The sequence below is a fragment of the Lichenostomus cassidix genome, chromosome 17, assembly GCF_008360975.1.
Source record: "Lichenostomus cassidix isolate B80296 chromosome 17, HeHo_3.0, whole genome shotgun sequence".
Lineage (NCBI taxonomy): Eukaryota > Metazoa > Chordata > Aves > Passeriformes > Meliphagidae > Lichenostomus > Lichenostomus cassidix.
The window spans coordinates 3,454,210-3,475,960 of NC_139497.1; the positions used below are offsets into that span (position 1 = coordinate 3,454,210).

Genomic DNA, 21,751 nt, shown 5'->3' on the forward strand with positions numbered 1-21,751 from the left:
CTGGAATCAGGGCTTTGATGTGCCAGGATGTGCAGAGCTCGGGGGAGAACAAAGGGGAACTTGGTGGTGAGGAGGACAGGGAGCTTTTCTCTTCAATGTCCCTGGGAGTCAAAGCCCGCCGTGGAACTGTCTGATTCATAAACTGGAGTTTTGCTTCACAAGGCTAAAAACAGAGCATGGAGGAGACTCATTCAATCTGTCTGGGACTTCACTGGGACTATTTTAAGCCCCCTGGAGCAGGGCTGGGGGTGCCAGTGGAGTCTCCAGGCTCTGTGCCCTGCCTGGGCTCAGTGTTTGAGGTACCACTGGTGATGTTCTGTGATGGGATGAGATCTGGAGCCTTCCAGGGATGTTCTGTTCCCTGTTTTCCATGTGGGAATCACCAAACTGTGGCAGTTTTTTGGTTCTTGCCCTGGTTTTGGGTCCACACTTTGGGCACCACAGCTGACAGCCAGACAGGAATTCTTGGAAAATGAAAAACGAGAGGGATGGAAGATGCAGAAGTGTGGAGGAGAAGGGAGGGTTTGGAGCAGGATAACCACAGGGATGAGCTCAGGCTCCTGAGGAATCTCCTGTGTGCTCCACAAAAACCTGTGTGCTCCCCTCCCAGTGGACTGGAAACCAATCCAAAAATAACAGGTTTGTTTTTATCACTCCAGCTTCGAAATGGTGAATGTGAGCAAGAGGAAAACACAGCTTAAATCTCCAAAACCCATTCTTTGTTCCTCTTCATTGAAAATTCCCCATAGCAATTAAAACTTCCATCAAAAACAGGAGGTTTTTTTTTTTCCCTGACAAACCTGGTGCTTTTATTGCTTCTGATTGCAATGCTGATGAGAATATTTCGGGGTTGAATCACTCCTGGCTGTTTTCTGCCAGAACAGGGCGATGGTCTGCACTCACCTCTGACAAACTGATGATGCATCCTTATTGAATTGCAAGAAGTCAGAGCCATTCAGTCTTGGCAAGTTTGCCTCAGTAAGATCATTCTGTGTGAGGAGAGACACGAAAGGAGTTGTAATCCTTTTGTAATGAAACACAGAGGGAGAGGGTTTTCTCAGAGCTTCTTAGTGCTGCACAAAACCTGCCAGGGCAGGTCTGGGCTTATTAAATGAGAGTGGGGATGGAGATTTCTGATGAAGCTGTTCAATCATATCTTCATAGCTGAGGGTTAAATGTCTTTTGTGCTCAGAGGTGGAACCAGAAGCAGGTTTGCACTGGCAGTGTCCTCCCAGCCCTGGTGGTGACACTGGGACACTGATGGGGGGAATGGAGCAATTTATTCCAGAGGGGGTCCTTGGGCTCCCACCAAACCTTCCTGTGTCCTCAGTAAGCACAGCAGCCTCTTTTTCTCTCATTTCCAGGTGATCTCTGCAGTATCCAGGCTCTCCTTCCACAGTATTGCTCAAACCAAAGGAATTAGGTAAGATCCTCTCAATATGACGCTTTAAAATAACATTTCTCTCTCTCCATATCCCTGGTGTTGAATCACATCAGACCCTTTAGAAGCTGCACATAATGGGGTTAAACAGACACCAGGGGTGCCTTTGGGATGTGGGTAGGAGACTTCTAAAAGCACCTTACAGGCTGCTTGGGAATAGTTTTGAGTGAAATGAGTGCAATAAGTGAAAATGTGATGAATTGTGTGCACTGTGGGCAGCAGGGTGAGGTTTGGTGTCTCTTGCTGGAGGTTTTGCTCAGCTTCACGAGGAATCCCAGGAAAGGCAGCAGTGCCCAGGAGCTGTGGCATCACCCCAGTGTCCCCACTTTGGAAATGTCCCCTGGCTTTGTCACACCCTTGGTGAGGGACAGGAGTGCCCTGGCAGCCAGGGTGGGCTGCCTGCTCCTCCCTGCTCACCGAGGGAGCAGAGGAGAAGGAATCCAACCCAGCAGACAGCCCCCATTGAGCAGAGCTGTTATCCTTGCTCTTTGTTCAGCTCCCTGCAAAATTGCTTTGCAATTGGTTTCCTTGTTAGTGTGCATTTGTGTTATTAATCTGGGAACAGCTCATTAGGACTGTGGCTATAACTGGGATGAGTTTGCAGCCTGAATTACCTTTCCTTGGGTTTTTTTTTTGGTGGGGAAATGTGTGTTTTCACCCCCCAGCTATAGAACACAATTGATTTTCACCACAGCACGTCCTGCTGCTGTTCTGGGTGAGGATCTGGGCTTTATCCCAAGCCAGGCACAGGCAGGATGCAGGGATGCAGTCCCTGGATGAGGTCCCTGCCCCACTCCCAGCCCTGCCACCCATCCCCAGCACCCCCTGCCACCATCCCCACTGGAGGAACATCTTCTCCCTGCCTTGCCTGCAGTGAGATTGCTGGAGGGGAACAGCTTTCCCCGTGTCAAACCTTCCCATCTGTTAAACACGGATCTGACAGATCCCAGCAGGGCTGGGGGGAGATGCAGGGGGTGAAGGTTTGAGGAGTAAAGACGTGCTCTGAGTCAGGGGATGTTTGTTATGATGATAGCCCTGAGTCCTGGAGGAGCCTGCAGTGATTATTGTTTTAAGGGAAGGGAAAACCCAAGGAGTTTGGAGGTTGGGAGCAGTGGGGAATTCAGGTGCACAAACTGCAGTGCCTCGGTGAGGTTTAAGCCTTGGGGTGTCTCTGGGAGGGGTTCTGGGGTGTCACCCCTGGAAAAGCCCTTCCCAAGGCAGGCAGGGAGGTCCTGGATCCAGCTGGGAGGATGAAGGAGCTGCCATGCCCTGGGAAGGCTTTGGCTGAGCCCCTGTTGGGATAAAGGATCTGCCATGCCCTGGGAAGGCTTTGGCTGAGCCCCTGTTGGTTCTGCTGAGGGCTGGGCATAGCTGGGATCCAGGGATGAGGGAGGCTTTGCTATTCTTGTGCCTTTTTCTCATTCATCTTACAGCTGGCATTTACAGTTCCCACTAAAATCCTATATCTTGGAAGCCTCTGGCACCATAATTACACAAGAATAGCACAGAGCTTAGCAAGCCTTTGCTCCCAACTCTGTTTTCCTGTGTGTTAACCCTGTTTCTCCTCCCCACTGCCAGCTCTGCAGGAACACAAAATCCTGCCACTCCTTGAGCTGGAAAACAGAACAGCCTAGACTAGAAATGAATTCTGTAATTCCATGAAAATGCCCTCCTGGGAGTGTCCCCTCCCACCTCGCTGTCCCCTGCAGCCAGAAAGCCCTGGCTTTGTCTAGTGCTGCATCTTCTTTCCCTTAAATTAGGTGATTTCTTGCTGCACCATCAGAAAACCCTCAGTGGCAGAAACTAATCTCAGATGAATTAATCTGAATGAACCTAATTTTGTGGGATTCAGCAGCAGCTCTGGCTGCCTGAAGGCACTGCTCACATCAGCCACTGCTGCCCCTCAGCCCATTGGGGTCCCACTGATGGTTGGAATCCATCCTCTCCTCTCTCCCTGTGAAGATGCTTCCATTCCAAAATCTTGCTGGCTCAGGCCCAGAGCTCCAAACCATGGTAAATGCAGTGAAATTTGGATTGTATGGTCTGCAGCCCCACGGCTCAAGCATGGCTCTGCTCCAATCCCTATTTTAGGGTCTGAGAATCAGGATCACGCAAATTAAGAGTGAAATAAATCCCAAAGCCTATTACTGGTCCTTAAATAAGTTTCATGGCATGTAGAAAAATAAAAATCAATCTTGTGTGCTATTCAGTGGGCTAAAAAAAAAATAAAAATCACTCTGTCTTAATAATTTCTGGCTACATGAAGCTTGGCAGAGGAGCCCTGTTTCCCAGAGTGCTGCAGATAGCTATCAGGATAGCTCTGTGGAGATGACAGAGTGTTTCTTCCAAGAAACAAGCAGCAAAACAGGGCAAAACCTGATCCTGACTGCAGTGTTTTATTTGCACTGTGCTTAATGTGCAGCAGCTGTAGCTACAGCCCTGCTGTGACCATCCTCTGCCTGCCTTGTCCCCATCCCTTCCCCAAATCCTGCAGGAAACAGGCTCTGTGCTGATGGGATGGCAACTTTCTGCTCGGATTTTCATCCCACAGGGTTGTGCAAAGGGACAAGGAGGAGATCATGGTGTGCAGCATTGCCCAGGAGAGGAGATTTGTCCGTTGTTGGTTCTCATCCTTCCCACCTCCAAATTTTTGGAGGACTCTCAGCTCTTCCAGGGAGAAGCTCCCCCTGCTCCATGCCCATCCCTGGCTGTCCCTGAACAAGGAGTCTTTATAACCCAGCCAGGATTTTCCAGTGCAGCCCCAGTTAATTCCATTACCCCATTCCCACGCTGGCTGGCACTTCCAAGCCAGCCTGGAGGATTCTGCAGCAGTGTGGTCTTTGCCCAGGGATGTCATGCAAAGCTTCTGTGCTCTGCAGCACAACTTCTCATTCCCTTCCCGAGCTCTCATTCCAAGTTTTCTTGAGCAAACTCAGCTCTCTGGAGGACAACAAGACTTCTTGTTGCAGGCCCCAATAAACCAGGGTTGTAATTATTTTCTCAAAGCTGGGTTTTTTTTTTTTTCCCCTTGAGACTTTGCTGCCACATCCATGGATTTTCTCTGGCACATCCTGGCATCCTCTGGGCTCCATCATCCTCCTCGTGCTCTGGGGGTTCAATGTGAGCTCTGAGCAGAGCAGGGGGGCATGTGTTTATTCATCTCCCTGAGATGTGTGTTTTTCCTGGAAGCAGAGTTCGGCAAGCAAAGCAGGAGGTTAAGGAATACTGGCTCGCGCTGCCTGCATGCATTTTTAATGTGTGCACAGCGAAGCCCAGCTGAGAAAGGGAAGGGGTTTGCACTTCCAAAGGCCTTTATGGAGACCCTAAATCTGAGTAAATCCCTCCTGTATGAGCTGAACCTCTCGGTGACTCCCTTCAGAAGGCACCACAGTTAATAAATTAGTTAAAACCATTTGCAAATGGGCAGGAGGTGAATCCTGGTTGTCAGAGGAGGTTTTCCCTCCTGGATGCTTTGGCTGGATGGGGAGGGAAGGACACAGGGATGAGTTTTCCCCATCCTGGGGGCCAAGGCAGGATCTCTTTGGGGCAGTTGGAAGAAGAAGTGACCAGATCCAGTGGCAGTGGGTGTCAGGGGGCATCACAGCCATCCTGTCTCTGTGTTTTGGGACAGATTGCTCAGAGGAGCAGTGGATGCTCCATCCCTGGAAGTGCTCCAGGCCAGGCTGATGGGGCTCTGAGCAGCCTGTTTTAGTGGAAGTCTCCAAGCCCATGGCATGGAGATTGGAACAAGATGATCCTCCTGGTCCCTTCCAAACCATCCCAGCATTCTGGGATTTTTCCCATCTCCACAGTGCAGACAGAGAGATGGGAGGAGAAAAGCTCAACACTGGGATTATCCCAGGCTGGAGTCACCTCCAGGCACATTTGAGGCAACAAATGAGTACCAACATCTTCCTTTTGCCCAGGTAAAGCATCAGATGGGCTGGAAATGAGGATTGCAGCAGGATCAGCTCTGGAGTTTCTGTGCTTAACAGCTTGCCAATAATATCAGGATGTGTGTTTTGGGGGCAAAAGGGAGGAGGGATGGGAAGGGAGAGGCAGAGCAGCATTCCTGGCAGGAGGTGCCCCTGCAGGAGAGGAGCAGGGGGCACACAGAGCTGGACCTGCACCCTCTGCCCTGCAAAACCTGCATGTCTTTGCTGCCAGTGTGTTGTCACTGGGTGATCAGGACATTCCTCAGCTGGGTTTAAACCTGGAGTTTTGTCCAGATTTCATGACTTTGATCCATTTCCCCATCTGTGGTGTGGGTGTGACCCTGTAAGGGGCTTTGGGATCCCACCAGCCAACCCCACTTGTGGCAGGAGGTGTGGTGGCACAAGATCAGGATGTTCCCCTTGCTGTCCTGCAGAAGTGGAAGGAGATGGGGGGAAATCTTTTATGGGATTTGCAAGGATTCTCCAGCGTGCTGGAGGCTTCCTGCAGATCAGATTTGGCCTCTGGCCGGAGGGATGGGAGGTGAATCCAGCAGGGTGTGAAAATGGCAAGCAATTAAAGGCGCTGCCAATTAAGTCCTCAAGTGTCTTCTGCCGAGGAGGCTGTTAGGGACCTCTTCTCCTGAAGGCTGCTTTTACAAGGACTGCTTTATTCCCTGCCAGTGGCTCTCTGTAATTGCTCTCTGCCCATTATTCTTTTACTGCCGCCGTGTTTTCCTTGTACACACTTTTAAGTGTTGCTATAAAATCGGATGGAGAAGGCTGTGGGAGGATCTGTGACTGGAAACAGGAGCTTTGCAGTTCTTCTGGAACTGGGAGCAGCCCTGGGACAGAAATCCAGAGAGGTTCGGCCCCAGACCTCACCAGCAGCAGGTGAAGGTGGTTTCTTCTTGTGACACCAACAAACCTTCCTTAGGAATCACCACCAACCTCCTCCATTTGCTGATCAGCAGAATCCTTGGCTGACAAGCAGCTCCTTTCCCCGCTGAAAACCGTTCTTAACACATTCCTTTTGGCAAGTTTGCGTCCTCGCAGAGATCCTGAAAAATATCCCTGACGTGTTTTCCTGCTGCTGCTCTGTAGGCTGGGGGGGATGCTGAGGTCACCCCGTGAGCATCTGCTCCCCAAGCAAAGGCAGCTTCTCTGTCTCCCTCCCCACCAGCAGCTTGGCATGGTGAAAATGCAGCTCTGACGAGCTCAGCTCTGCTTGGGGAGGCTCAGGTGGGTTTTGGGGTCACCTGCCTTGTCACTGCTCACAGCTTTGCCTGCCTGGTGCTTCCCTCAGGGCTCCTCCTGCATCCCTGCCCACCTTTCCAGCACCTCTGGTTGTCTCCCCGAAATGCATCCAGGATGCTCCAAGGATGGGGAAGAGTTTCAGGCTCAGCTGGTTCAAAATAAAGGACTTGGGAGGCTCCCAAGGGACACTGGCAGGGAGAGAGGGGCACCTGGATGGCCTGGGATTCCTGGTGGCCTCCAGAATGGGCTGTTTGGATCTGGTTGGTGCTGCACAGTTGGGTTGCTCTTGGCTGGGATGTGCTGCTGGTGCTTCCATGTAGCAGCAGTGCTGGGCTGCTGGAATCAGGCAGAAAGAGCCATTTAGGGGTTTATTTTTATTGGCACGTGTTTCATAGGATGGCAGCCGCTCAGGTAGAGCAGAAAAGCTCAGAGTGCTGAAAGATCTCCTTTGCTGCAAGATAAAAACGGGGATTTTGGGATTTGTGTTTTAACCAGGTGTTTTCCACAGCTGATGTTGTTGAATATCATGAGATACATCCCAGCTCTTTACTGGAGCAATCATTCCAGTATTGATGGAATGGTTGATAGGTTGTTCTGTCACCCCACAGGGTTTGGATTCTTTCCTTCCTTTCTCTTCAAGAAAGCCATTTTTTGATTCCCCTTTTGATTTCATCCATCTGTTCTCGTCAGCGTGGAGCTGAAGTGAGGAGAAAATCATCCCTGTTGCTTCAGCAAGGCACTGCTGCACGAGGGCTTGTTAAAAAACCCGATAATGTGCCGAAACATAAAATTATATGAGCTGTTATTTGCTTGTCTTCTCATCTCCAGTTCAGATTGGAGCTGAGGATAAAGCAGGGCCTGCAGCTCACCCTTGGGTGCTGACACTGCGCTGAGTGCTCTTCCTGCAAAATCATCATCCTCATCATCATCTCTGTGTTATCTGCTGATGTCACTCCCTCTTCCCCCCCCTGCTGAATTTCCAGCAGAATTAATCTTGTGAGAATTTCTGCGAGTTCCAGACCACGAATAAGAGCGAACTGCAATTTTTCAGGGGATGTGTCTGAAATTTGGCGCCGCGCGAGGTGCTGCTTTCCAGAGATGAGTAATGTAGCACAACAGTGTGATTTCAATTAAATTCAGCACTTTTTGGTATGCTCTGATGGGTCTTGTTCTGCACGGGGAGAATTGATTCTATTCTGCTTTATAGAAATGGATTTGGGGGTTTTAATAGTGTGGTTTTATCTCACAGCACTTGACCAAAATCATTGCCTGACGCTGCTCCCACTTCCCAGATGGGAACCAAATTTTGGAGATTGGGGTCGAGAAGCAGCTCCAGGTCACCTCTTTGCTGGTTCCTGGTCAGCTCATTGCCACCTCTTGGTGAATTAATGCTGATTGGATCTGCCTGATTCCATGAAGCTGATGAGGAAGGCGTTTTCAGTGGTGTGCAAAAGTCTTGGGAAAATTCCTGGTTTTCTTTGGGCAGCTCCAGGAGTGCTCGTGGTGCTGTGCCCAGGGTCCCAGAACTGGTGGCTGACAGGGGACACTGTCACAGGGATGGGGTGATCCCTTGCTCACCCTCCTAGAGAAAAAAAGGAGATAAAAAGAGAAGGGAAAGGTTGGAGCTATCAGAATGATGAGCTGTGAATGGCTAAAGTCTGAAATTTTGGGATTGAAGCAGCGTTAAACCTCAGTAGTGGGACAGAAGGGACTTTTCTGGAAGTGTGGGAGCTGTGGGGCTGTGAGCTTTCCCATGGAAAGCACAGCCTGAAGCCCAAAATCTTGCTGAAATCAGTGTCCTGTGTCTTTTCTGTGCATTGCCACGATGCTTCCTTCAAAACAGGGATGTCAGGGGGTCTGTGCATCCAGCCAGGGGAGCTGGGACATCCTCAAAAAGGTAATTACAGGCTGTAGATTCCACACCATGGAAATGTTTTCCTGCCACACTCTGGGCCAGGAGGGTTCAGCACAACCCCATCCATCCCAGCAGAGCTGCAGGAGCTCCTTTGTGCCAGCCTGAGGCTCTGGTCCTTCCCATTCCTGAAGCAATCCCTCGCAGAAGGGACAGCAGATGGGAGCAGCTCAGGTTTCCTGGGTGTCACACACTCCACCTGCTTTTTAAAACACTCAAGTGTTATCCCTGGACTAAGGAAAACAGGGGGGAGATTATCCTGCTGGTGCTGGGAGGCTGGAATCCCCTCCAGAAAGGGATAAATCACCTCCTTTAGGCTCCCGAGGGTGTTTGCACAAGTCAGGAAAGCTTCCTTGCAGATCTGCCTGACAAATGATGTCCACTGAGAGCAGCCCCAGGTGGGAGCAGCTCCTTGGGATGGAGAGCCCTGAGTGGGACTTTCCTCCCTTTCTGCTTCCCACCAGGCTTACTGTTCCCAGAGCTGCTGTTTGACCCCAAGAAATCAGAGCAGAGACTGGAAAAGTGGTGACTAAACCATGCCAGGTCCTCCCTGCTCTGTCCCACAAGGATTTGAGGCCAAGCTGCTGCTGCACAAACCCACCAGACTGGAGCTGTCCCATCCCTGCCCCTCTGCTCTCTGCAGAGGTGAGGAGCTGCCTTCAGCTGCTAGGACAAGGCACTCCAGATGCTGAGATATGCTCATAAATAAATAAACCCCCCTCTTTATTGCTGTTGGAATGGCTGCCTACCTGGCTCTTCCCGTTAAATAATTCAGAGGAGAGAGCAGGCAGGCAGTGCTGAGGGATTCTCTGTGCAGGGATGGCCGGTGAGGATGTGGTGTGGGAGGGATCAGGGGGCAACCTGAGAGCGAGGGAGGGTTTTTTTTGCATGAGGTGCTTCATGAAATATGAATTTATTGTCCCCCTGGTGCTGTGCTGTGGCTGGCTCTGCCTGTGTTACATTTGCAGGGAGCTCTGTGCATGTGAGATCCAGAACGTGGCCAAAATGTTTTGTAAGACCAAGGGGGTGCTTTGCATCACTTGTCAAGAACCATCATCTGCCCCAAGTCCTGCCCTCCAGAGGAGGAGCTCATTCCAAACTCCACAACAAATTGCTTGGTGTTTTTTCCCCTTTTCAGCTCTAAAACAAACACATCAGATCGATCCTGCTTCCCTTCCTTTCTTTGATCTCTGGAGGCAATGCTGTTGAGTGCTGTGGGGTTTGTCTGTGAAGGAAAGAGTCTACTTGGGGAGTTTGATTATCTCCAAGAGCCTGTTCCAGCACTGTTGGATGCCACTGGGGGCTTTCCCTTTTCATCTGAGTGGGATTGGGCTGGGAGGATGAATGGCTCAGCAGGTGGTTTTGCATGGTGCTGGAGTAAAAAAAGCTGGTGCTTAGCTAAAGATATGAAATAAGAGACAATTTCGAATGAATTTTAATAAACTGGGATCTCTGCGAACCTGTTGGGCTTCAGTGGACTCAAAATGCTCATTACTGTTGGGCATTCCCAGCTATAGCTTTTAAGACTTTGTAAGAAGTTGCAACGTGCCTGGAGTTCTGTAAGAATTCCCCAGGGAATCAGGAGCTTTCAGACCTCTTGATTTACAATATTTTCACTCATTTTACCAAAAAAACGACATAGAGGTTGGTCCCAGACAAGGTGTTTGCTGCTGGGGAGCTCGTGGCTGGGGAAGGTGCAGCACCATCACCCTCCTGGGTGGAGATGCTGCTCCCTGCATGGCTGGGGCCAAGTGGAGGAGCTGTGTGAAGGTTCTCAGAAATAGTGGGTTAAAAGATCACCCAGCTGACTTCTCTTTGTGTTGCCTTGATGGGGTGGGAGTGAGAGCAGAGCTCTCCTACCCCAGTCTGTCCCCACCACATCAAATCCATTCTGCAGCCAGCTCGGGTGTGTTCAGTGATAAAAAAATAACCTAAATAGGTGTATAAGGGAGCTGAAGTCAAAAGTAGGGAGGTATTTTAAATAGTGGCTGTTAGCAGAGCTAAATTAAATTGTCTTGTTGCACTTAGAATTTTTGGGGAAGAGCAAAGGACGAACAAAGGGAAAACCCAAGGCTTTGTCCCAAACTCTGCCCTTCAGCTGCAGATTTTGGATGGTCCATTTAGTAACCCTCACCTCGGGGTGACTTCTCCCTCTAATTGCATTCTGTGAGTCCTTACCTCGCCATTAGCTGCCACGGCAGGGACACAGGTTATTAATTCCTCCCCTGCCCTGACTTTCACTCCAAGGTGAAGCTGGGAGGGCCAGCAGAGCTGCATCCCCACCAAACTCTCATTAGAAAATATTTTTCTCCCTTTGCTGCCTCCTTGACTCACATGGGGGGGTTGTATCCCAGGAACCAATTACACCTCAGATTTATGCCTGGAAACGTGTCCATGTGATTTTAATATTTTTTACAGCTCTTTTACTTCTTTCTCTCTGGCATGGTGACTGCTGGGGAAGGAAATAGTCAGAGATTAAGAGCAGAAGATGCACGTAAAGGAAAGGAGGTCGTGCCTCGTGGTGGATTTTTTATTGTTGTTACAACTGATGTTTAAACAGAGGTCACCCCTGAGTTCTCCTTTCTTGCCAGAGAAATTTTCTTTGCATCCCTTGCATTCCTCCCTCCTGTGTTCCCACTTCCCACATGGCTGGTTGGACACTCCTTGGGTGCTCCCTGTTGCAGAGGCAGGGCAGCTGGGATAGCTGGTGGGGCATGGAATTGTCCTGCTCTGTGTCTGGGGTCACCAGAGGGTCTGTTTGGATCTGTTCCCCCCTGGGCTCACCACCTGCTCGGGTTTTAATTGAACTCACTGCAGCTCTCAGCACTTTCTCAAAGCGCTCAGTCTGGAGCTGCTCGCCGGAGGAAGGGTGAAGTGTGGCAGGGGAGAGAAAGCAAATTAGTGCCAGTGAAAGGATCCAAAAATAGCAAATTCGGGGGCTAACCAGGCTGTGTATTAAATCTTTCAGAGAGGCAATCTATCATGGGCAGGGAGGGAAGAAGAGGAAATTGCTCCTGAGGGTAGTTAGAGGTTCATGTGTATCCAGCTTTGCTCCTCCACATCATCATCAGTGTCCCATGAGTGTTCCCAGCCTGGGGAGCTCCACCTGCCTTCTCCAGGATGCCCAGGAAGGATGGACAGAGCTGTCCTGCTGCCAGCCCTCCGTGTCCCACAGCCACAAGGCTGGCTGTGCCCATGGGCACCCCCAGCTCCACACATCCATAGCCACAAGGTGCATCCAGCCCCAGCAGAGCCACAGCCCACCCTGGCCCTGTGCCAGCAATAATACGTGGGGTTTAATTAAAACAGTATTTTTCATCTCCTCCATACATTATTTGGTTATTGCTTCAGAGCGAGCCAAGGAATTCTTGTATTCCCCCCACTCCCTCCCTCACTCTTTTAATCTGCTTTCTCCCCTCCTTGCTTTTTGCCCTTTTGGTGTCCTTTCCCTCATCTCCAGGGGTTTAACTTCTTTCAGCTGTCACAAAGTTAAGATGAGGAAGCCCAGGGTTCATGGGGAATCATTCACTCCAGTGGGATTGCTGGGAGATGCCAGTGGGAAGCAGTGCAGAGTGCCCAAGCAGGGCAGGAGCTCACAGGTAAACAGGCTCCATCACAGCTGGAGGAGAAGGTGTTTCTCCATCCCAAAAATCCAACACCAGGCTGGAATCACATTCCTGAGTAGTTTGTGCAGCAGCAGCTCAGCAGGAAGGACTCAGCCATGGAGGCTCTGAGGTGCTGTCAGACCATGCAGCTCCTCATTTTGGTGCTCAGGTGCTGCTCTGTGCTCAGCCAGCCTCCCCACCTGCACTCCTGTCCTGCCCTGCCAGCTCTGCCCTCAGCAAACAGCAGAGATGGTTTCATCCTGGGACAAAAATGGATTTGCAGTGAATATTTTGTTCGGAAACAGCAGAGATGGTTTCATCCTGGGACAAAAACGGATTTGCAGTGAATATTTTGCTCCGAAACAGCCTCAGCTCAGCAGGATGCTCAGGGCTGGGCTGACTTCAGGGGCTCTGCACCAACATTAACCCTGTCATTCCTTTCCTTCCCAGGCCCTTCCCTTCGGAGGAGACCACGGAAAATGACGACGATGTGTACCGGAGCTTGGAGGAGCTGGCAGAGTGAGTAGCCTCACCTTCTCCTGGGAGGGAACACGGACAGGGAAGAGCTGTGGGTTTCCAGCAAAGGCAGATAAAGTTTGACAGCAGGGCTGGGAGAGCCAGAACGGCTGCTTTGATCCTTCTGCCAGGAGATTTTTGTGCTCTGACAAAAGTCCGTCTTTTTCCCGTGTAAAGCGCTGGGAGATGTCACTTCTAATCAGGTTGAGTTGAGAGCCTTGCTGGGGGGTGAAAGGGGCCAAGCCTACAGGATCTCCTCTACCTCCTAAATCCCACCATTAGCTCCAAAACCCTGGGATACAATTCATCCCCTGAGGTGAGCAAAGCCAGCTCTGGGAGTGGGGTACCCATTTTTTTGGGTGCTGCATCCCCCATGGGTGATTTTGGACCCCACCAGCTGGCCCCAGGGCAATCAGAGAACAGTTTGGCTTGGAAAGGACCTTAAAGACCATTTCATTCCACCCCTTCTCACGATCCCAGCTTGCTCCAAGCCCCATCCAGGCTGGCATTGAACACTTGCAGGGATGTGGCAGCCACAGGTCCCTCACCCTGCCTGTCCTTGGTGCTGCTGGTGTCTCTGTTTATCTGCTGTCTGTGTTTTGCTGCCCCTGGTGATGATGTAACAAGGCTTTTAAAATCAACCTTGACCTGCAACAGCCACGGTGAAGTGCAGCACTATTGGAATTCAATGGCAGCACTCCCATCAAGCCAGGGTTTTGCTTATGAAGTGCAGTCTGCTTCCCACGGAGGGATGGACTGGATGTGTGGCTTTGTGCAGTTAAACATTATTGTTCCACAACATGAATAATAAGGCTCCTTAATCCAATGAGTTCCTTATGGCTTCAGTTATTGCAAAAGTAAATCATAAATTACCAGCGGAGGGGATGGAGTACCCTGGAATTCCCTGCTTGCTGTTGGCTCCCAGCAGCTGCATTCTAATAATGTTTTAACTCAGAAAGGGATCTTTTCAGGAACAGCAGTTTTTTTGCGCCTCTTCTCCAAAAGTTCTCAAAATCCCTTTAGTGTTGGGGTTTAAAATTCCTGCTTCTCACACACAGATGTGTTTTTAATTGGAGAGGGGTTTGTGTGGGGAGTGGGAAGTGCTGGTGAGAATGGCAGTGCTGTGGCACAGGGTGGCTTTGGGGTGTTATTTGGTGCTGGAAGTGGGTTCCCAGCTTTAGCTGAACTGGGGACAAGGTGTCCAGGTGGAAAGCTTCCCAAACTGCTCCCCAGACCTGGCTGTGGGTTTGTCCCTCAGTGAAAGAGGCTTCGATGCCCATCAGATAACTTGGAGGTTTATTTCAGCTGATTGTCCTGTTCTGTTCCAGATCTCCAGTTTATAGCTTTCCCTGTTTTCCCATTCTCTGTAACATCCTCTTTTTTACACCTTTAGTTAGGGGCAGTGAGGGAAAAGTCATGTTTAAACCAGCAGGGATTGCCCAAATTCCTTCATCAGATCTGCCAGGCCGTGCACAGCACCACAGCCTACAAAATAATGTCAGAAATTACCCACAGCTCTAAAAACCCCTTGGACAAGGAAACTCTGCCTGGGAATGTGACAATCCCAATGGTGTGCCCTGGCCCTGGGTGCTGGCAGCCCGTGGCACCCATGAGAAAGCTCTTTCTTCACTCCTTCCCTCTCCAAACAGCTCAACAAGGACAGCATTCACGAGCTGGGAATGATTCAGCCCAGCCAGCATCTCTGCCTTTAATATTGCTGATGATCCAGGGAAGGGCTGGCTGCAGCCAAAATTGGCTTTTTTGGAGGCGAGGAAGTGATTTTCACAGCAGGCAGTGGAATGAGCTGATGTGGGGAAGGAGCTGCTCCAGCCCTGCCTGTGAGAGCAGTGTCACCTCAAGGTGCCACTCTGCTGTCCCTGCTGGCCTCAGGGACAACCCTGGTGAGCTCTGCACCACCAGCTCACTCTGGGAAAGGGGAATCTGCCAATCTCTGGGTGTTGTGCTGCTGGAGAAAAAGCTCAGGATAAATACTGGGTTGGTTCTGACAAGGCATTCATATGGTAAATGAAGGTTTTTTTGAGAATAGTCAGAATGCTTCATTTCAACCATAAGTACTTAAGTGGAGTAGTTCAGTGTCCCTGGGTTGAGATTTTGAGTTCCTGTGCTGCAGAGCATTAAAAATGTGACCATATTTGTGGTGGAGGTGCTGATTTGGGCAGCAGAAGGAACCAGGCTTTGTCCCCATTGTCCCCATGATGCTCTGAAGAGTGACAACCTTCATCCTGGGGACTCTCCCTGCACGGAGGAGCTGAGGGACAAAAACCAGAGCCAGGGCTGGACAGGGGCTGCAGGAACAAGCTGGGTGTGTTTAAAGGGTGTTCAAGCCCTGCTGACCCCATTGTGCTTTCACCTTTGGGGATTAATCCCTGCTCCACACACATCCCCAGCCAGCAGATCAAGGCACATAATTGCCTGGAAACAGCTATTTAGTTTAAAAAAAAAAAAAAAAAAGAACAATTGGTGATGGAAAGGGGAAGGGAAGCTAAAGGGCTATCAGGGGAGCTGGGAAGTTCTCAGATTCCCTATTTCCAGCCCTCTGGCCCCTCGGTTTGCTGTGCCCTGGGCCAGATGGCAGCTTGCAGGCAGCCAGGGCAGATGGCGAGGGCTGCTCGCCTTGCAAGTGGTGCCTGATCAATGCTGTGGGGAGCAGTCAAGGGACAATTGTCCTCTGCTGCCTGATTTATTCCAGCCTGCCCTGATGCCAGAGCCTGCAGCAGCAGCCAGTTTGGGGGCAGTTTAGCCATAAAATAAGCAGGGTTTTGCAGCAGCAGCAGCGTGGGGTCACCTCTGGAGCCTGTGCTCCATATCAGAGCCACCCTTGTCCTGAGGATGCTCCTGGAAATCCATAGGGATGGGAGCTGCAGCTTCCCACTGATGTCAGGAGGCAATTATCCACCTTGCTGCTGAGCATCCTCCCTGCCAACTGCTTTTCCATCCCCCTTTATGGCTCTTCCAGCTGCTCCAAACCATCCTGGTACCTCACAGTTGTACTTAACATTTAACCTGAATTTTCTCCGCAGCCACTTGGGCTCTCCCCAGTTATTTTGGTCTCATTAAATTTATGAGGGTGATTAATCCTGGTCCTCTTTACAGCCCCAGGGCCTTCTTTATGATGAACCTTCTCCACTTCATGGCACTGTCCATCTGCAGTGTCACCATCAGGTAGATTAAACACAGGGCAGATTTGGGGTTGTTTGTTGGCTGATCGAAGAATTCAGAGTCAGGCAGAAGTTCTGTGAATGGTTGGACTTGAAACATTTAATTTGCATAACTTTTACGTTTATTTTCTCTTCTGGAGATAATTAGTTTTGAGGAGAGGAGTTGTGTTGCATAAAGGACCAAATAAGAGTTTTAGGCAGAGAAAATCCCCATCAAACCCTGCACTGGGACAAATGTATTTGTTGGGGATAAATTCTGTATTCCCAAACTTTCCATCCTAGAGAAGGGGGGAAGAAAACCTGCCCAGCCTCAATTCCTCAAGTGATGCATCTCCTGGGCACTTGCTGAAGTTTCTCCAGCTTTTCCCTCTGTTGTCACCAGCACTACCCCCCTGATATCTTCCAAACCAGTGCTGTGATCAGCAGAATTTCTCAAACGCATTAAAAAAGTAACGAGCGGAGGAGCCAAGGTGAGATGATAAGTTAGCTGCCACTTTTCTCATTATTTTTGCCGTGTTGGACAAGCCAGGCACGGCAGCCCCTGAAATAAATGGCTCTGTGGTGCAGGGCCACTCGAGCCAGAGCACTTGTAAACGTGTCTGTCCCTCTCTGTCACCTGTACTGATTTTCACACGTCCTGCTCGTGCCATTTCTGGGATCATGCTGTAACTGTGTGAGGCTCCTTCTTGGGATCAAAATGTTCCACTTGGAATGGGAAACGCAAAACCCAAGCAGAATAGATGGGAAAAAGCTTCTCCTGCTATTTCCAGACGAGCGTCTCCATCCAAGTGCAATCTGGATAATTAAAACCCTGCAGGATCTCGAGTCCAGCGGCTGCACATCTCACACTCCCCCACCCTGAAACCCAAAATGTGCTGCAAATTTAGGGCTCTGCTTGTCCTCTCTGACAGAGCCCCTGAATGAGGGGGTTGGCTGGAGGAGCTGGGTATTTATAGCTGGGAGTGCAGAGGGAGAAGGAGCAAGTGGGGGATTACTGGGACAAACTGGAGCCTCACAGCTGCCTCAGAGACCCTGCAAATGCACTCCCAGCCTGGAGCTGTGGTGCCTCAGAGATCTTCTGGCTCTTAACCCTGGTCACAGGACTGGAAATTTGGGGTTGTGTCGTGGTTGTCTTATTTTAGCTCCTTCTGTCCCCTCCTTCTCTTTTTTTTTTTGCTGTTCCTGGTGGTTCTGGCTCTGTCCTCAGCGTGGTTTGGATGGAGTTTTGGTGTGGTGGGTTTGTCGTGAGGGTTCATCCTTGAATTCCTGAGGCTGATACAAACTCATCAGCTTCCCAGGGCAGCTTTTCTGGGTGGAGAGGTTCTTCTGTGGCCCTGAAATCCATCAGGTCTTCCCCACTTACGCACAGTGTCACTGCAGAGATGATGTGCAGGGTTCCCTCAGTGTGGTGGACCTGCTGCATGTCATTTATTGGGGCATCATGTCTGTGCCCGTGGTCTTTAAAAAGTCCCTTCCAGCCCCAACCATTCTGTGATTCTGTGGAGTTTCTCCTTCCATATCCCTCCCTCCCAGGCAGCATCAGTGCCTCTGTTCTGGGAGCTGCTCCTTGGCATGGCTGCTGCCAGCCTGGGTGAGTGTTAGTGCAGGGAAGGCATTGCCAGCGAGGCAGAGCTCAGCCAAAAGCATTGTTTTTGCCTGAAATTGCCTCAGATATGAAAAGCTTTATTCATTATCAGCTTTTCTGGCTCGGCGAGATGCTGCCAGCCCAAAGCTGGTTGCATCCATCCTAATAACAGTAATTGCAAATGCTGGTGTTAACTCTGAGAGGATACTAAAATCCCTTTCCCAGCCCCAGAGCTGTCAATGAATCTCCTAATCCAGGCAGTAGATCACAGGCTCTGATACCCACGGGTAACTCACACACTCTGCTGCTTTTATTGAAGGAGTAAATTGCTTTTCTTTGTGAGGAACGAGGTGATCTGGCTTTCCTTGCTCAAGTTGTTCCATCTGCCCGTGACACGCTTGGGGTGCTGAATTTACTGCCTGAATTCAGTGTGTCCTCAGGTTGCCACTGGCTAAAATCATCCCAATCCCTGTTTTAAGTTCAGGGAGGGTGAATATTTTCAACTCAGACAGGCACAGCGTGGAAACAGGTGAGGATCAAGCTGTGCAAAGCAGCAATGTCAACATCCATACGGCACTGCAGGAGCTTGGCTGCTCCTGGGCTGCTCCAGGAGAGCTGCTCCTCGAGGTTTACTGCTCCCCATAAAACTGGCAGCCTCTGGTGTTTCTCAGAGATGCACTGAGAATGTGTTTTAGTAAATAACAGTCTGCTGGACGCTGGTAGTGTGTTAATACTGCCAAGGATGTCAGGTTTGAGCATCTCTAGTGCAGCTCCCCAGTGCTCTGGAGTGGAAGTGTCTTTCTAGATGGCCACAGGACATGGGATTTGGTGCTGTTTTTTACCCAAAGCCAGAAATCAGAGATGGGAAGAGCTCGTTCTGGTGTTGAGGAGGTGGAAGGAGTGGAGCAGCAAGGCTCAGCCCCTTTATGAGAGGAATGGGAGGGGCAGGATGCTGTCAGGATGTGGCCCTACATAGTCAAACAACCCCAGGGTTTGTGTCCCAGGGCTGGTGGCAGTGGGCAGATCTGCTGGGATGTCCCTTGGCAGGCATTTCTGCCCTGCTGGTCTAGGTGTGGCCAGGTCTGTGGGACATCCTTCCTTCTCCAGTCTCATCCCATGATGGAGCAAAACCCATGTGGCACTTGGGGATGTGGTTTAGGGGTGATTATGGTGGAGCTGAGTTCAGGCTGAGATCTTGATGGTTTCTCCCAGCTGTGATGATTCTGTGAAAACCTGTTCAGCACCACACACTGCCTGGTTTCTCACAGTGGTGTCCCAGGGTGTTCCATTCCCACAGTGCTCATGGCTCCTTGGAGAAGGAGAAAAAAAGGATTTGTGTAGGTTGGGAACAGCAGCACCAGGCTGGGGACAGCAGCTCCAGGCTGGGGACAGCAGCTCTGCCAGGCTCTGAGGCTTGCATGTGGCACCTGACTGTGTGGGAGAGGAGCTCCAGATGATGCTGAGGGACACCTCAGGATGCCACCTTCTCCTGCACATATCCCAAAGCAGTTCCCAAGCTCTCCCAGGGATGGAGATGTTCATCCCTCCCTCCAAGCAGGCTCTGCTCCAGCAGCAGCACCACCCCAGTGATCATCAACCCTACTCATGCCATTAACCCAACCCCACATTCCCAAAAACCCTCCAGCCTGGGGAATGATGTATGGAGAGACAGCCAGCAATCTGAGAGGTGCAGGCAGGGAGATCCATCAGGAACTGGGAGTGAGTGGCTCTGGATGAGGAGTGGAGCCCAGAATATAAATATTGGTGCAGATAATAACGGCGACGGCGACGCCTGGGAGGGGGAAGATGGATCACCAGCTATTAGTGGGCATTATTGCAGCAGCTGCAATGCATCACTCGGGAAGAATGGGATGGATACATCATGCCAGGGTATTTATTTAAAATCCCCAAACTTTTATTGAATAAATCTGTTTGTAGGGAAAAAAAAAAAAAAGGAAAGGGCTGCGTTTAGGCAGAGAAATAAAGCCCAGTTTTGCAGGCAGATGTGCTCTGCTGCTCCCTGCTATATAATAGAGAGATGTTGAGTGTCACACTTGGAGCACAGCTTTACACCTAGATTTATTTGTGTGTAATTAATACCCCTGTTGAAAGACACAGCTCGTAAAATATGCGAGCGCTGGTTGATATTCCAGCGTTTCACACTGTCCTGATCCTGTGGGATTGACTTCAGTGGGAGCTCTTAGCAGTCAGCACCTGTAGATCTAAGCACTGGAATTATTCTTGTTAATTGCTGTTTAATATGGGCTGAATTTTCAAAAGTATTCCAAGGCTGAGGAGCCCCTGGGAGGGGTGGGAAGGCTCAGATGATAATTAATTACTGAACACCATCACCTTTAGCACAAACTGGGCGCTGCGTCTCTGGGATGCCTTTGAAGCCTGTGAGTGCAGGGGCAGCTCCAAAGTGATGGGGCTGGTTCTGAAAATGGGATGTTTTGCTGCTTAATTTCTCTCTGATGTAAATGTTGTTAGTGGGCCCTGTGAGATCAGAAAGAACTTCCTATTCCTCTGGGAAATGCTGGATTAAAAACCACCTCTTTGCCCATCAGGGCAGGGATTGGGATTTATGTTTTGGTGCATCAGTCAGGTAAAATGGACCCAGAGCTTTTGAAGCTGGATGGAACACCCAGGGCTGGGAGAGCTGCCTGGTGCAGGCTCTGCTGTAGGTCCTGGATGGTCCAGGGGGGTTTGGTCCATCAGGACTGGGATGTTTCTCCTACTGCTCAGAGGATGAGTGTTTAATATCTGCTCCTGCAGCCCTGGCTGGGGGAAAGGGATGATTTGTTGGCACAAAGGAAGCCTTTCAGTGAGGAAAACCAAAATCAGGTGAAGAGGGAACGCAGCGCCTTAAGCAGTCCAAAATCCAACCTGTAAAATGAATTCTCTGAGTGTGATAAAAACTCAGACACAAGAGCTGCTCCTGATGCTGGAGAGGAGGTTGTGGGCAACTTTTGGAGCAGGTGGGGCTGGAGCTGGTGGCCCTGGTGGCTCAGATGGTCCTGCTGGGCACTTGGCTGGCAGGTCCCTCTCAGCCAGGCCCATTAGTGCCCAGCAAAAGCCCTGCAGGGCAGAGCTGGCAGCCCGTGGTGCTGTGGGCACGGTGGGCACGCCTGGCACGGGGCACGGAGCAGCTCTTGGCTGTGATCCCTGCTCGTGTCGAGCAGCCTTTCGCCTTTTCCAGCCTCCAGCCAGCGGGAAGAAATGCACAGCGAGCACTGATCCGGGAAAACCAGCGAGCACATGAATTTTCACAGGGTTTTCTTACTGTTCTCCTCCTCCCTCCTTGTTGGGAGAGGTTTTCCTGACGGAGTGACAGTGAACATCCCCTCGTTATTGCTCCTAACTCCTTCCCCCTCTCGTTGCAGTGAACACGACCTGGGGGAGGACATCTACGACTGCGTGCCCTGCGAGGATGAGGGCGATGATATCTACGAGGATATCATCCGAGTGGAGGTGCAGCAGCCCATGGTAACAACTCAGCTGTGTTTTTACAGCTCGGTGGGAGGGGGAGGGAGGGCATTCCGTGGAGGAAATAACTCGGTGCCACTGGCAGGTGATGCTGCAGGGAAGGGAATTGCTTTGTGAGCGCTAAAAAGGAGCACAGAGGGGTTCTCCGAGGAGTTTCCCAGCCCAGCCTGTCATCTGAACAGTTTGGGGAGGAGGAGGGGAAAGGGAGACCTAATAATCCCTAAAAGACAAGCTAAAAATAGGAATTCTCTGCTGAGCCTGTGTTGCTCCAGCCTTTCCAGGGAAGCTCCTCCTGCTCCGTCAGCCAGAGGTGCTGCTGGTATTTTTAGATCAGGGCGAGCTCTGGCAGATCTGTGTGAGGAATCCAGCTCTTGTTTGTGCCTGCTGCTCCTACCTGGGTGGCTCTGAGGTGTTCACACACCAGGGACCTGTGTGGCATTGGGGACAAGGAGCCATCTGTGTTTGTCACCTCTAAAAAGCTCATGCTGATGGGACACCCTGAATGTGAGCCTCATGGAGGGACTTGTGTTGTCTTCAGAGGCTCTGGAGCAAATATCCCAATCCATGGATGAGCCAGGGAGCTGCTGGTGGCCCTTGCACCTCCCAAAGGTGCCCACAGCCACCTCCCTGTGTCCCCAGAGCTGAGCAGAGCTGGAAGGGACCTTCTCCACTGTGTGACCTTCCCAGTTTTCTCCCACCCTCCAATATCTGCCACCCCCAGGCTCTGCTCAGACTCTAATTACTCTCCCCTGGTTCAAACAGTACACACTTCCCCTAATAAAGCAGGATCAATGGACAAGCTCACTGATCAATTCAGTCCCTGGAGCAGGACGTGGCT

The 21,751-nt window shown here is 50.7% G+C and overlaps 1 protein-coding gene across 5 annotated transcripts in view; it reads left to right on the top strand.

Annotated features, from left to right (window-relative positions):
• VAV2 (vav guanine nucleotide exchange factor 2) overlaps positions 1-21,751 on the top strand; it is a 118,799-nt gene that overhangs the window by 71,604 nt on the left and 25,444 nt on the right. For all 5 annotated transcript variants that reach the window (XM_085076877.1, XM_085076878.1, XM_085076880.1 and 2 more), the window contains exons 3-5: positions 1,365-1,423; positions 12,598-12,666; positions 20,811-20,913. In XM_085076877.1, the coding sequence (XP_084933003.1) occupies positions 1,365-1,423; positions 12,598-12,666; positions 20,811-20,913 (231 nt within the window). The remainder of the gene's footprint in view (positions 1-1,364; positions 1,424-12,597; positions 12,667-20,810; positions 20,914-21,751) is intronic.